At 49.8% G+C, this 15,803-nt stretch overlaps 1 protein-coding gene across 1 annotated transcript; it reads left to right on the forward strand.

Annotated features, from left to right (window-relative positions):
- The first annotated feature begins 1,970 nt into the window (after window positions 1-1,970).
- On the forward strand, window positions 1,971-15,509 carry DDX23 (DEAD-box helicase 23). The gene is made up of 17 exons (XM_045873515.3): window positions 1,971-2,104; window positions 5,477-5,685; window positions 6,310-6,420; window positions 7,325-7,418; window positions 7,530-7,595; window positions 8,151-8,289; window positions 8,575-8,708; window positions 8,833-8,945; window positions 9,197-9,340; window positions 9,437-9,662; window positions 9,935-10,080; window positions 11,070-11,247; window positions 12,195-12,437; window positions 12,860-13,011; window positions 13,228-13,336; window positions 14,074-14,248; window positions 14,615-15,509. The coding sequence occupies exons 2-17, from the start codon at window positions 5,477-5,479 to the stop codon at window positions 14,836-14,838; spliced, it is 2,463 nt and encodes an 820-aa protein (XP_045729471.1). The 5' UTR covers window positions 1,971-2,104; the 3' UTR covers window positions 14,839-15,509.
- Window positions 15,510-15,803: the final 294 nt, after the last annotated feature.

Consider the following 15,803-nt stretch of genomic DNA (forward strand, 5'->3'; position numbering starts at 1 on the left):
TAGTAAGTAATGGAGTCAGGATTCCAGCTGGTCTCCATGTTAACTACACTCCCATGGGCTCCTTATTGTTAGCCATGTTGTACCTAAATAGGAGACTCTACCTATGGGCCTAACTCGAACGTAGTTCCTCTGTCTCCATCTCCAAAGGCGCGTCTTTGTGAGAAAACCAGCAGGGTAGGACAAAGCACATGAGTATCCTTTAAGCACAATGTCTTACATGTGTCATGAGAAAGTTGTGCACGAACACTAGGGGAACTCTGCCGCTATAAACTTGAACAAACTTCATCACCTTTCTGGTTTCTCAGTTTACTTATCTGTAAAGAAGAGTAGTAGCCGTGCGGCACCTGGGTGGCTCAGATGGTTGGGTGTCCATCTTCGGCTCGGGTCATGATCCCAGGGTCCCAGGATCGAGCCCAGTATCGGGCTCCCTGCTCAGTGGGAGTCTGTTTCTCCCTCTGCCGCTCTCCCTGCTCATTCTCTCTTTCACTCTCTCTCTCTCAAATAAATAAAATCTTAAAAAAAAAAAGTGTAGTAGCCTGGAAAGAGGGGAAGAGCATGGATTCCGAAGTTAAATGAACCTGGAGTTGAATTCTGGCTTCATTCTTTTAACTATGTTGCCGTTGAAGGCATAATTAAACAGTAAAATGATGATAATACGCATCATACTGTTATCAGAAATAAGTAAAATAAGTAATTTAAGTGTCCAGCACAGAGTTGGCACTTTGAAGATTCTCAGTAAATACTATAGCTGCTGCTTAAGGTCTACACTTTTGGTCTGATTGTTAAAGTTCCATTCTGTGAGTGAAGAGCCCTCCAGTGTTCACTGCATGAGTTACATCTAGTAGATCTCAGACATCCTTTCCCTTCTGATCTTTCTCTAGGGTAAAAGTGGGCAAGTCGAAGGCTTCTATTCTAAGAGCAGAAGCCTATCTCTCCCAGGGTTACTTTGGGCCATTGTGTGTGGTGTTCAGGGTTTTAGGATTATTTGGGTCTATCCTGAGGCTCTGTTTGAAGAGAACTGAACATACATTCAGCCCTACAGCCCCATGGTATTGAAACCAAAAGCTGCTGATGGGAAAATGGGAAGGGAGAGGGCATTAGACACCTCCTGGTATCTATCTAAACTATCCTAGAAGTTTCAAGGTTTGGTCTTTTGGGGGGGTGGAGTGGGGTGGGGTGGGGCGGTGAATTATGAGCCATAAGACCAAAGAGAACCGAAGTAAACATACAATTTGGGGTAAAAGAAAGCTCAGTGGATGACTGAAGAGGGGGGACTAGGGGGAAGAAAGAAGCAAAACTAGGAAGGTCACCCAACAACTGGCCAGGTTCCAAAGGGCAAGAAAATGAGGAAGCCAGGATCCTATTTGGAATGTCGAGAAAACAGGTGTCACAGCCCAGGTGATACCATCCTTCCAGGACTCTATAATCCACTTATGGGTTCATCTGGAGTTGACACAATAACTGGGGTTGTTCCTGCCTCCCCAACGTTGCTAAAACGTCCTCCTAAATCTGGGACAGTCCCACACAATGAATTGTCCCACCCTCATTGTGAAACAGTAGGCTACTCCTGTAAACTAACCTTCAGTTTGTCTACCTGTAAAATGGGGCCAATCTACCTCACAGATTTTTTTTTTTTTTTTTTTGGTAAAAACGCTTTTCCAACAAACGGTACAGTATTTGTTGTTACTGTAGTTGTTAGTGACGATTAAGCGCTGTTGATAGCTAAGGAAGCCCTTAAATTCCTTCGTAGTAAGCCACATGCCACGATAGTCTGGGAACACCAGCATATTCCGAGGAAGACCGCACTGGGAGAGAACCTTAGGCTGGATGCAAACCCATGGGTAACTCGTAACTCCCGCAGACTCAGATGTTTGGAGAACCACATTGCCCAGCAGACCCCTCGGCCCGGGGCCGGCGCTGGCGCGGTGCATTATGGTATTAGTAGTTCTCAGGTCCTCTATGTCAGCCCGCGCCGCCCTGCACCAGGAACTCGACTTCCCAGCTTGCAGCGCGGCTGGGGATGCATTTCGGCGACCAGGAAACGGGAAAGATGGCGACTGCTCGGCGACGTTGAGGCCGCGTTGGGCGGTTCAGACTCAGAGTGGTGAGTCCCGAGCGATGGAGGCTGTCCCCACGAGCTTGCAGAGAGGGCGAGAGTTGGGGCACGGCGGTGGCCCCTGCCTCCGGGACGAGGCGGGGAAGAACGCTTCAGGGTAGAGGCACGAGCCCGGAGAGCCCTGGCGGGCTGGAGCGAAGGGGCGCGGGCCCCAGCGCCGAGTGTTGGCTCCTGGGGACACAGGCCAGGTCCCTGGACGATGTTACGGGCCAGACCTTTGTCCATGAGCACACAGCACCTGTGATACCCTCCATCCGAGCTTATTCCTTCATGTTCGAGTAGCCCTTGCTCCAGCCAATCTGGAACTTGGGCTTTTCTCCCAGAATCAGTAGTGCTTTCCCGCCTCTGTGCTTCCTGTATTATTTCTTTTGCTGGGAATGACTTTTCCGCACCCTCAATTACACATCTTCAAATTCTACTTATACTTAAATGCTCAAGAGCCACTTCCTCCACAGATCTTTCCAAATCCCCTTTTGCAAATGAAAGGAAACTTCTTTGACTTCCTATAGTACTTCATCTGAGTCTTCATCTTGGTAAGTGCTTCATACCCTCTATTGCTCTTTAACCTTCCTTTGGACAGGATCTTCCTGATTTCCTTTTGTAACCCAACACAACATCTAGCACGCTGCCTTGCATATAATAGATGCTTGATAAATACTTAATTGGATGAGAAAAAGAATCTGCCACTACCCTACAAGAACTGAGGAACTCAAAGACCTGGAGGTTTGCAAGGAAAACTGCTGGGAAGCGATGACCAGGGTAGGCCTGGTTATCAGGCCCATGTGATAAGTATAACCGATAATAAAAGTTGCCCATATTTACTGTTTCCTTATTCTGACTTCTCATTCTCTTCTAAACCCACTCCACTCAGTTTTCTGCTTTCTCCAGGCCATCAAAACAGCTCTTGTCAAGGTCACCAACCATCTCCATTTTTCCAAATGCAGGGGTCGCTCCTCTATCTCCTAGTCTTTATCCACTTGACCACTCCCTCCTTGAAACACTCTTTTGGCTTCTGTGAGGTCATACTTACTTTTTCCCCCCCTTTCTTAATGGCTGTTGCTTCTTTCCAGTCTTTTTCTCTTGCTCCTCCTTTGCCTGACCTCTAAATGTTATAGTGTTCCAGAGCTTAATCCTGGTTCTCTTCTATTTCCTTCTTTAACTATACTGCCTGCTTAGGTAAAATTATTTAGTGTCCCATGGCTTTAAAAGCATCTCTGTGTTGATGACTCAAATTTTTGTCTCCAGGTTCTCCTGAGTTCTAGAATTGCATTTTCTAAATGCAACTTGTGATTTCCTCCTAAATCTGTTCCTTCCCCAGTCATTTCTGGTCACTAACGGCACCATGAACCATTAGTTTGGTCAAACCCTATATTTGGAGCTATCATTGTGTCTCCTCTTTCCCTTTCTCCCTTCATCCGTTAAGTCCAGTCAGCTCTGCCTCCAAGTATGTTCTGAAGCTCTCTACTTCTTTCCATCTCCATTTCCACTTTCCCAGAACAAGCTGCTGTCATCTCTTGCCTAGACTACTAAATGGCATTCTCAGTGGTTCTGTTTCTACTCTTGCCTCCCTATTCTGTATTTTCTTGCAAGTCACCAAATTCTTTAAAAGTATAAAATTAGATCACATCACTTCCTGTTTAACACTCTTTAAGGTTTCTGTTGCTGTTAGGTTGAAATCCACGTTCTTTTCCCCTGGCCTAAAACACATTGACTGTCTCCCTGAACTCATTTTGAATTGGTCTTTGCCCTGGGTCACTGTCACTCAGCCACACAAGTCTGTTTTTGATTGGCAAGCATGCTGAGCTAGCTTTTGTCCTAGTGCCTTAGTACTTGCTGTGCCTTCTACCCAACAAGATCTTTCCCCTGATTTTTGCAATCTCTCTTTCCCATCGTTCAAGTCTCAGCTTACATGTCATCTAAAAAATTATTTCCTGAGCCATCTCTCATTCCTACCCCTCCCCGTGATATCCACCCTGTTTTATTTTGTTAATTAGTTCTCATTACTATTTGAAATTCTCTTATTCTCCTTGTTATCTGCTTCATTGGAATATAAGCAATTTGAGATCAGAGACTTTGTTTACTGCCATATCTCCAATAGGTACAACAGTTTCTGGGACCTACCAGGTGCTCAGTGAATATTTGTTGAAAGACTGAGTGATGTTGAGGATGTTTTATAGAGAAGATACCTTTCTTCTGGATTGTTTTCTTAGGGTTCTAAGTAGAAGAAATACAAGTATACTTGCATGATGTACTAATATAGAACATTCAGTCATTTCTCAGACAGTTGTGAGACAAGACGGGTTGTCTTCACCTTTTGAAAGTGCTACATGTTCATTTTTCTTTTCTTTACACATTACCCTTTCTTAAAGATATATGGCAGGAAATTACACGAGGAAAGGAGATTGTAAGCAAAAGCTTAGGGAGCTGATATTCCAACCGAACCATTTGGGGATAAAATAAGTTCTGAGAAATGTATTCTGAGTCTTAGGGATGATGGTGATGGGGTAGAGGTAGATTCAGACTTAGTGTCATTTTAGCTCCTGGCTGAAACAGATTTTGTACTCTGAAGGACAGTTGACAGTGCAACATGGTGTTCAGTATCCCCCAGGCAGGAGGGGCACAGAACAAATTCCTGCTCAAACCTTTCATGGGATGGGGTAGTGGTCAAGGCTGTGAGAATCTAAATCTGAGTAAGGAGTGTAGGTCAGAATGCCTGTGACCTTTAGTTTTTGGTACCTTTCTTTTTTTCTTTCTATTTTGAAATAATTATAGATTCACAGTAAGTTGCAAAAAAAAAAAAATGCATAGAGGTTCTGTGTACCCTCCATGAAGTTTTTCCCATTATGTAATGAAAAGTACATTTCTTTTGATCTGGGTGAAAGTGAGTTTGTTTCTCCATTTAAGTTTAGGTTTTCTGGGACCTGGGTGGCTCAGTCAGTTAGGCGTCTGCCTTCAGCTCAGGTCATGATCCCAGGGTCCTGGGATTGAACCCCACATTGGGCTCCCTGCTCAGTGGGGAGCCTGCTTTTCCCTCTCCCTCAGGCCCTCCTCACCGCTTGTGATTTGTCTCTCTCTCAAATAAAGAAATAAATAAAATCTTTAAAAAAAAATTAAATGTAGGTTTTCTTGAGGTGCTGATTATAATCCCAAATCTCGAAGTTAAACTCTTTTTTTTCCTCTTTTGAACTTTTCTTTATGAGCTCAAGAGAACTTATCTACCTGAGCTTCCATTTCCTCATCTATAAAGTAGGCATTCCAGTATATCTACCTCATAGGGTTGTTTTGAGATTAAGTAGATTATATATAAACAGTTGAGAGCAGTACCTAGGACATAATAAGTATTCCTCTTATCCATGACAGATGGCAGGAGAGCTAGCTGACAAAAAGGACCGGGATGCATCCCCTTCCAAGGAGGAAAGGAAGAGATCTCGGACTCCCGACAGAGAGCGAGATAGAGACCGGGACCGGAAGTCTTCCCCATCTAAAGACAGGAAGCGGCATCGTTCAAGGGATAGGCGTCGGGGAGGCAGCCGTTCTCGCTCTCGTTCCCGTTCCAAGTCCGCAGAAAGGTAAAGTAACTTTGTATGTCTTATCTGGGAAGGGAGAGTACATTTCAGACTTCTTCATTCTTGGTTCCTCTGATGCCTCCAGTATTGGGACATTAGTCTTTCATATATTTCTCCACACCTAGTAACCCAGTAGCTCTTAAAAGTTAAGAGGGAATTTGTAAGATGAAGGTCCAGCTGATCGAGGAGAATTGTTCCTCTCTTCACATAGGCCATGGCCCGTCGTTGCCATTAATGCTTAGTAGTACAACTCTGATCTAGAAGACTTTCTTTTTTTTTTTTAAGATTTTATTTACTTATTTGACAGACACAGCGAGAGAGGGAACACAAGCAGGGGGAGTGGGAGCGGGAGAAAGAGGCTTCTTGCTGAGCAGGGAGCCCAATACGGGGCTTGGCCCCAGGACCCTGGGATCATAACCTGAGCCGAAGGCAAGACGCCTAATGAATGAGCCACCCAGGCGCCCCTAGAAGACTTTCTTAGAATTCCCTCATAGCATTCCCTGGACACATATGCCCCGATTTGTAAAATATTACTTTGTGGAGAAAAGAGCATGAGAACCTCTTTAGGGCTGCAGTGAAGCCAGATACTCTGGATACTACATGATTTCTTACATTTGCTGTCTTTAGAGAGCGAAGGCATAAGGAACGAGAACGGGATAAGGAGCGTGACCGGAATAAGAAGGACCGAGACCGGGACAAGGATGGGCACAGACGGGACAAGGACCGTAAGCGATCCAGGTACCTGAGAGAACGGGAGTGGGCTTTAGGAGAATGCTCCCATCTCTTCCTCTCTGCCTCTAAGCTGGCTCAGCGTCATAGGAAAGTAAATTGTTCTTAGTGGCTTCTACTGCTAGTGATTGCAGAGCGTGTATCCGGTTACTGAAGTCACAACCATTTAGGGTCAACTTGTTCTTAAAGGTTAGAAATTCGTTTGAGAGGGTTACCAGTCTGTAAAACATTCCCTTAGCTCCATTGGACCATTCAGATTTCTACCCAAGATGGATAACATGCATTTGTTGGCATAGCTTAATGCCCCAGTATCTTGAGCTCTTTCACCTGGAAGCTTTGTATGCAAGTTTTTATTAGGCTCTGAGTGTGTAGATTAGAATTCAGGGCAAAGGGCATAATTCCATAACAAATACAGGGGGTTGTTTAAGATCACTTGTAGATTGGGCTTGTAGCAGTTGTGGGGAAAGGATCACTGGGACTGCTAGGAAGGGAGCATGGGGGTAGAGAGCAGATACAGAGCAGTGTCTGGGAAGGGTGGATGGGGAGGGACTCTGTAGACTAAATTCATTGTGTATTATAAAGTTAAGGAGGATTTTTTTTTTTTTTCAATGTGCACCTGCTATTTGGAAGAGATATTTTTGCCCTTTGTACTGAGGACCCACTGGTGAGAAGAGATTAATTAGTCTTGGAAAAGGAGATTCAGGTAGAGTGGGGCCAAGACAGGGCCATCATTAGGTTTGAGAGCAGACAGTGACCATGCCTGCAAAGGGAGCTCCAGGGTATGATGGATGGCTATGGGCCAGTCTTGTGGAGTCATGGAAAACTTCCATCCTCTCCGGGGCTCAGCCTGACCCTCCTCCAGGGGTGGGGGTAAGACAGTGATAAGGACCTTTCTTGTTCCTTTTCCTTAAAGCTTATCTCCTGGCCGAGGAAAAGATTTTAAATCTCGGAAAGACAGAGACTCTAAGAAGGATGAAGAGGATGAACACGGTGATAAGAAGCCTAAGGTAAAGGAGAGGAAAGATTTTTCTCATCTTCCTTTTCAGTTCAAGTTCTCTGTTATTGATCTTCAAAGGGAGAGAGCCTTTATTGACTAAAGTCCTGTGTTTTATCTTCAGGCACAGCCATTATCCCTGGAGGAACTTCTGGCCAAGAAAAAGGCTGAGGAAGAAGCCGAGGCTAAGGTGAGAACGTGGGGATCTCTATTAGTTGGCAGGGCTGCTCTAACAGAACATTGCAGACTGAGGGACAGAAACAACAGAAATTAATTTTCTCACAGTTCTAGAGGCTAGAAGCTGAGATCGAGGTGTCCATAGGGTTGTTTCTTCTGAGGCCTCTCTCCTTGGCTTATAGGTGGATGTCTTCTCTGTTCTCACATGATCTTCCCTCTGTGTGGGCGTGCTCCCAGTGTCTCTGTGTGTCCAGATTTTCTCTTACAAGGACACCCGTCAGATTGGTTTAGGGTCCACCCGAAGAGCCTCATTTTACCTTAGACACGTCTTTAAAGGTTCTGTCTCCAAAGACAGTCATATTCGGAGGTCCTGGGGGTTAGGGCTTTGACATACACATTTTGAGGGGGACATAGTTCAGGCCATTGTGGGGTCCTAGACCTATCGGTCTTTTCCTTAACAGGTGTAATGCCTGGGCAAATACTCATTCAAATACCTGCCATTCTCATCAGTGGTGCGATTATACCCTGCTCCTGTGTCCTTTGTTTACAGTTCCAATCTATTTTGTAGCCCAAGTTCCTCTCCAAAGCAGAACGAGAGGCTGAAGCCCTGAAGCGGCGGCAGCAGGAGGTGGAGGAGCGACAGAGAATGCTCGAAGAGGAGCGGAAGAAGAGGAAACAGTTCCAGGATATGGGCAGGAAAATGTTGGGTTCGTTTCCCTCCCCAGTGTAGCCCCTAGAATGGGGTAGGAGAGGGTGGGCTGGGATTGTCGTGTCACTCACTCACTCACGAGGGCCAGAAACCCGGTTTGCTCCGGAGTTTGGCAGAGGGAGGGATGGGGGAGTTGATGAGAAAACTCTCTGTGTTAGGTCTCCATTTCCCTTGTGTCGTAGAGCTGCCCCTTCTCATTTGGTGTCCGTTGTCTGGACCCTCTCCACACTCTCTCTTTTCCTGCACTGAGCTCTTCTGCAGCTTTGCTTTCCTTGGTCTGCAGAAGACCCTCAGGAGCGGGAACGTCGGGAACGCAGGGAGAGGATGGAGCGGGAGACCAATGGAAACGAGGATGAGGAAGGGCGGCAGAAGATCCGGGAGGAGAAGGATAAGAGCAAGGAACTGCATGCCATTAAGGTGCCGGTTCTGTGTTCACTTCCCCTGCCACCCACACAGCACTGTGGTTTGGCTCTCTGGCCATTCTGACCTCCGCGTGTGAGATCTGGCTGGGCCTCGAGCTTTGCGCTCTGTCCCTGGGCAGGAGCGATATCTGGGTGGCATCAAGAAGCGCCGCCGCACGAGGCATCTCAACGACCGCAAGTTTGTCTTTGAGTGGGATGCCTCCGAGGACACATCCATCGACTACAACCCCCTGTGAGTGGCTCTGGGCCTCAGGGCTCAGTCTTTTAAACTGGTCTTTTCAACTGTTCCTGGAGAGACCTGGCGACTACAGAAAGAAAAGTAAGATTCTGGGTCGGGGACATTGGCCGGCGCGTATCAGCCAGCTCTTTGGGTGAGGAAAGACCCTGGCTGGGGAGGCAGACGGATCGGGACATCAGGGTAGCCCGCCCTTCCCTCCTGCTGCTGTCACAGCTTCTGTTTTTCTTCCTCCGCCTCCATCTCAGATACAAGGAGCGGCACCAGGTGCAGTTGTTGGGGCGGGGCTTCATTGCAGGCATTGACCTGAAGCAGCAGAAGCGGGAGCAGTCGCGTTTCTATGGAGACCTAATGGAGAAGAGGCGGACACTGGAAGAAAAGGAGCAGGAGGAGTGAGTGGCGGGGCTGGGGGTGGTTGGCAGAGCCCAGCGCCTGCAAAAAGGAGCTGCAGGGTGCTGATCGCACTTGCTCCTCCCGTCCTGCTCCAGGGCCAGACTCCGCAAGCTCCGAAAGAAGGAGGCCAAGCAGCGCTGGGACGATCGGCACTGGTCCCAGAAGAAGTTAGATGAGATGACGGACAGGGACTGGCGGATCTTCAGAGAGGACTACAGCATCACCACCAAAGGTGGCAAGATCCCCAATCCCATCCGGTCCTGGAAGGACTCTTCTCTGCCCCCGCATATCTTGGAGGTCATCGATAAGTGTGGCTACAAGGTAAGGAGGGCCAGATTGGCCCAGAAGACCTGACATGTTCCTACATGCCAGGGGAAACACGCTTAATTTGGGAACAGAGAGCTTTGTTCCTTTGTTCCTCTGGTGCCTCCTCTCCCAGGGAGCACTCAGGTGACCCTGTCTGTCCCTTTCCAGAGGAAGTATTGGCCTTTGGTGACCATGTTTCCTCACTGTGTACTGGTGTCCCACTCTGTCAGCAGTAGCCCGGGGAGCAGAACTCCCTCTGTACCCATCCTCTCTCTGGGTCCCTGCAGGAACCGACACCTATCCAGCGTCAGGCAATCCCCATTGGGCTGCAGAATCGTGACATCATTGGTGTAGCTGAGACCGGCAGCGGCAAGACGGCAGCCTTCCTCATCCCTTTGCTGGTCTGGATCACCACTCTCCCCAAAATTGACAGGTGGGGTCAGCTGGCACCTATTGGCGTGGGTGGGTTTGGCTGAGTGGGAAAGGTCACGGTGGCAAAGGAGCAGTTGGTTTTCTCGCTTTCTTTTTTTTAATAAGGTTTACGTATGTATGTATTTATTTCTTTGAAGATTTATTTATTTGTGAGAGAGCGCGAGCGCGTGTGTGCACAAGTAGGGAGCAGCAGACAGAGGGAGAAGCGGGCTCCCCGCTAAGAAAGGACCCCGATGTGGGGCTCGATCCCAGGACCCTGGGATCAGGACCTGAGCCAAAGGCAGACGCTTAACCAACAGAGCCACCCAGGCATCCCTGTATTTATTTATTTTTTAAACAATGTTTATTTATTTTAAGTAGGCTCCATGCCTGGCGTGGAGACCAACATGGGGCTTGAACTCACAACCCTGAGATCAAGACCTGAGCTGAGATCAAGAATCAGATGCCTAACCAACCGAGCCACCCAGGCACCCCTATTTTTAAGTAATCTCTACACCCAATGTGGGGCTCAAACTCATGACCCCACAGTCAAGAGTTGCATGCTCTTTGAACTGAGCCAGCCTGGTGCCCCTGTTTGGTTTTCTTTTTAAGTCTGTAATCAGAAGCCCCCTTCTTTAGTCTGGGTCAGATATTAGGGAATAATTGGATCACAGTATCAAAGAAGTATATGATTTGGATGGCCAAGACCACTCCCTGAAGAACTTAGCTGTCCAGGATACTCTGATTTTTTTTTTTTTTTTTTTTGGGGGGTGGGTAGCAAAGCAAAGTTTATTGAGCAATAGTAAAGTGATAGTTCAAAGCTCCCGAAGAGGGAGGGGACCCGAGAGGGTTGCCCTGGAGTCTCTGATTTTTAAGTGAGATCTCTGCATCCTTTTCCCACCACCCTCCCCATCTCCATAGCTACCCCTAAGAGTGACTTTGTCTTGCTCCTGTTTGTGGTTGGCTGAGAACCAAAGCTCATGGAACTGTGGGATGCCCCATTTACCACAGGATCGAAGAGTCAGACCAGGGCCCTTACGCCATCATTCTGGCCCCCACTCGTGAGTTGGCCCAGCAGATTGAGGAAGAGACCATCAAGTTTGGGAAGCCACTGGGCATCCGCACTGTGGCCGTCATTGGCGGCATCTCCAGAGAAGACCAGGGCTTCAGGCTGCGCATGGGCTGTGAGGTTGGTTCACCTAGCCGGCAGCCAACCCGCTGTGGGAGGGCGCTCCGTTTGGGGGCTGTGTTTCTAGTTTCTGCCATGGATGTACAGTAAGCTGAAGAAAAGTTCTGGCTTGTATGTATGTGCTATGACTTACTGAGAACTTTTGCACCAGGTATTGTATTGGGCACCTCCTTAATCCTACCAACAACCGTGTGAGAATAGGTAGAGTACCTCCACTGTCCAGGTGAGGCTGGGGCTCAGGTCAGGAACTTCCCCAGAGTCACGGCTGGCGGTGAGCAGAGCTGAGGTTCACGTCCAAAGCCTGTGCTCTTTTTTTTTTTTTTAAAGATTTTATTTATTTATTTATTTGAGAGAGGGAGAATGAGAGACAGACAGCATGAGAGGGAGGAGGGTCAGAGGGAGAAGCAGACTCCCTGCCGAGCAGGGAGCCCGATGCGGGACTCGATCCAGGGACTCCAGGATCATGACCTGAGCCGAAGGCAGTCGCTTAACCAACTGAGCCACCCAGGCGCCCCAAAGCCTGTGCTCTTAATTACTCTGTCGTAGACCGTGTCCTCTCAGGGTGGGGGAAGAGAGCTTTTTAGAAGAACTCTGATGCAGGAATTGAGTCTTTTGCAGACTTCTTGCCATAATTCCTTTATGTAACCCTCTCCATAGTTGCCCTTTGTCCCTCTTCCGTCTAAGAAAGTTCCTTCTGATTTTGCCTCTTCTGTGTAACTCTTGGACCTTATTCAGAGACCCTATTCATTCCTAAAAAAAAAAAAAAAAAAATCCAAGGTGGCAACAAGTGATTTTGTGCCAGTTCTTAGGAACCTTTGCTGCCAGTCCTAACTGGAGGTTGGGGTCCGAGTTCCTTAGCATTGTTGCCCAAGCGGGTGGATAGTTCACAGGAGGGAGAAGAAAGAGGTACATGCTGGGGCTGTGTATGTTTCCACTGTGCCCTCCAGATTGTGATCGCTACCCCAGGACGTCTGATTGATGTGTTGGAGAACCGTTACCTCGTGCTGAGCCGCTGTACCTATGTGGTTCTGGATGAGGCAGATCGGATGATTGACATGGGCTTTGAGCCCGATGTCCAGAAGATCCTGGAGCACATGCCCGTCAGCAACCAGAAGCCGGACACAGATGAGGCTGAGGACCCTGAGAAGATGCTGGCCAACTTCGAGTCGGGAAAACATAAGTACCGCCAAGTAAGGCTGCTTCCCTGGGCTGGGAAATAAATGGGGGCAAGTTGCCAAACGTGCTCTGAGGCCTTTCCTGCCCTGGGTGGGCCCGGAGTACATTGACCAGCATGTCAGTCCTCTTAAAGTCCTCGCAGTGCAGCCATGGGCTGTGCCCTAGAAAACGATTCCAAGGCCTCATGCTGCTGCCCACCGTGGGTGCCAGCAAATGGTCTCAGCCCTTCCTGTCATCGTAGGATGTAAAGGCTTGGTGAACGGGTACTGAGGAAAGAAGGGGGAAGGCAAAGGACACGATTTCCTACGGTGGTGGTTGTCAGAGCTTACTCCATGGCTCATTGTAGGTTCTTTAGCCCAGGCCCCGCTGCCTGTGGTGATGGGGGATATGTGGTGGTGTCTGCCTGGGCCCAGGGCTGAGCTTCCTGTTTCCGCAGACAGTCATGTTCACGGCCACCATGCCCCCGGCGGTGGAGCGTCTGGCCCGGAGCTATCTCCGGCGACCAGCTGTGGTGTACATCGGCTCTGCGGGCAAGCCCCACGAACGTGTGGAACAGAAGGTCTTCCTCATGTCAGAGTCAGAAAAGAGGTACGGGGGCAGCTGAATCAGGAAGCACATGATGGAGAAGGGGCTTTTTCAGTATGCGGGATGGAGGGTAAATGTTCTGCCGTGTTAAGAGGGCTGCTGTTTTCTTGTTTGGGATGCCATGTGCTTGAAGGTCGTGGAATTGGTGTTGGTAGATCAGGGTGAGCCTCTCACACGGAGGTATGCCTCTCATTTTTCTCCTCTTCCTCCTCTCCCCAGGAAAAAGCTGCTGGCAATCTTGGAACAAGGCTTTGATCCACCCATTATCATTTTTGTCAACCAGAAGAAGGGCTGTGATGTTTTGGCGAAATCCCTGGAGAAGATGGGGGTGTGTCTGGCTGGGGAGAACCAAGTCTGCTCTCTTTGGTGGGGCTTTCTCAAAATAGAGGGCCCCTCTAAGGCTCCTCCTCTCAGTGCTGTCCCATTCTTTAACCTCTTTAATAGTCAAGTCAGGGCCAGAGGGAAGAGGGCGGCTTGATGGGGATAAGGGACGGGTCTGTTGCTGTGATTCCCTGTCCAGACCAGCAGTGTCAGCCAGAGATGCCTTGGGTCTTCCTCCAAGGGGGCTGAGCCAGGGTCAAGTCCTGAGACACACATCCTGGCCAGATCTGAGGCTGTGGAATAGTGGATCAGAGTTCTTTGTGTTAATACGTGTAAGGGGGTGGTGTGGTCAGGAGGGAGATGGGGGTGATCGGCGTCCTTTAGTCCTGCTGCTGGTGTGTCCTCTCCACTCGAACTTCCTTAAGCGTCTTGGTCCCTGCTTACCACCCTCATCTCAGCCTCATTCTCTTTGATGACTTCGCATCTCTCTGGCTCCATATCCCCTGCCCCCCCAGCTGCTTTACCTTTGACCGGACTCTGTCTGCCCCTGCCACACCACACCCTGTTCTCTCCCTTCCCTTTCTCCAGCTTGCTTGTCCTCTTGCTTTCAGTCGCACCCATCCTCTCCTTCCTTCGCCTTCTACCCTTCTGCTCTGCAGTTCTCCCTTGGTGTCTTCACCCCCTTAATTTCTGGGTCTCTCCATGACTCTGCTGCTCTTCCTCACCTCACCATTCTTCCAACAGTACAATGCTTGCACGTTGCATGGTGGGAAAGGCCAGGAGCAGCGAGAGTTTGCCCTGTCCAACCTCAAGGCTGGGGCCAAGGACATTTTGGTGGCTACAGATGTGGCGGGTCGTGGTATCGATATCCAAGATGTGTCTATGGTTGTCAACTATGATATGGCCAAAAACATTGAAGGTATGTGCAGGGGAAAGCAGCTTCCATCCAGGTAAAGGGAGGCTACTTGTCGGAGGCTCACTCCTCACAGCTCCGACGCTGGGCTTGCTTGTCCTGCTGAGACGAGCTCTGCTCTTTATCTCCCATGGGTTAGTTGTCGCTGGATGTGCGACAGCTGTGTCTCGGGCTGTGGGGAAGAGTGGCGCTGGGCTGCTCTCAGTCTGGGTGTGGTAGGATGAGCACCGTTGGTGCAGGGGAGAGCACTGTGGATGCCGCAGGGTCAGGCGGCGCGGGCGGTACCGACTGCCCTTGGGAGGTGCGGTGCGGTGGGGGAGACCCGTCGAAGTGAAGCCCGGGATCCTCAGTGGCGTTCCTCCCCCTCCCCAGATTACATCCACCGCATTGGCCGCACGGGACGAGCTGGCAAGAGTGGTGTGGCCATCACCTTCCTCACCAAAGAGGACTCCGCTGTGTTCTATGAGCTGAAGCAAGCCATCCTGGAGAGCCCGGTGTCCTCCTGCCCCCCGGAGCTAGCCAACCACCCAGATGCCCAGCACAAGCCAGGCACCATCCTCACCAAGAAGCGCCGGGAGGAGACGATATTTGCCTGACACAGCACACGTCCCGTCAGTTCAAGGGCATGTTCTGAAGCCTGTTCTTCAGGACCCTCACATCTCTCCAGGTCCTCACTTTTACGGGGCCTTAGGAAACAGACTCCTCGGCCCCTCCCTCAGGTCTGCGGGCCTGAGCGCGGGGCTGCAAAGGGAGAGGACACTGCTGTAGGCGGCAGGGAGAACAAAGTACCCCGGATTCTGGCTCGGCCTTGCCCCTCCGGAGGGCTCCGGGGCTGCACTGGGCCACCAGCTCTTGCCAGTCGTGGGGGTGGCCGGTTGGCATCGCCTCACGCACTGAGCGAAAACCTGGCTGCCTGGCCTCTTTGGCAGGGACTTGACTGCGGAAGCGGCAGCTGGGTCGTCGCCCGAGGTGACCCCGGGGGGCCTGGCACGGTGAGGGTTAGGGACCTGGGACTCTGTCATTTTGACAGCCGTTTGCCCTTTTGGATTATAAAACAAGTCGAGAGCCTGGTTTAGAGCTGTGCGCGGCCCCTTTGCCAAGGGGTGCTGTGCACTCTAGGCACCCCTCACCCAGGGAATTTTTTTAGTAGATGTGGGGACAGGGTGAGCTGGCTGTGCCCATCTTGAGGTCACTGAGGGAAGTTTCTGTTTTTTATTCTCTGAGAAGATGAGTTTGTATGTTCTGAGAATAAATACATGAGGATGAAGGCTGTGTCACATTCTCGCTCCCCTCTGTCTCCTGGGTTCTCCCTGCTGCCACAGAAGATAGGAGGACGGCCCTGGGGGGGTTGACTTGGGAGATGAAAGAAAATTACATCCAGAGAAGAGCCGGGGGCCTCAGCTCATAGTCTGAATTGACGGGAGGCCACTCGAGGGGAGATGGAAAAGCCACGGGCAGCAGGGTCAGAAGGCATCTTCCTGCCGGCTCTGGCCTCACTGACTTGGAGCTTGGCCTGCCTGGGCACCCTCTGGGGAGCTTGGCACAAGGGTGGGAACGGAGA

The sequence above is a fragment of the Mirounga angustirostris genome, unplaced genomic scaffold (genome assembly GCF_029215605.1).
Source record: "Mirounga angustirostris isolate CCGP_5_RB_7025 unplaced genomic scaffold, mMirAng1.0.hap1 SCAF_5, whole genome shotgun sequence".
NCBI classification, from domain to species: domain Eukaryota; kingdom Metazoa; phylum Chordata; class Mammalia; order Carnivora; family Phocidae; genus Mirounga; species Mirounga angustirostris.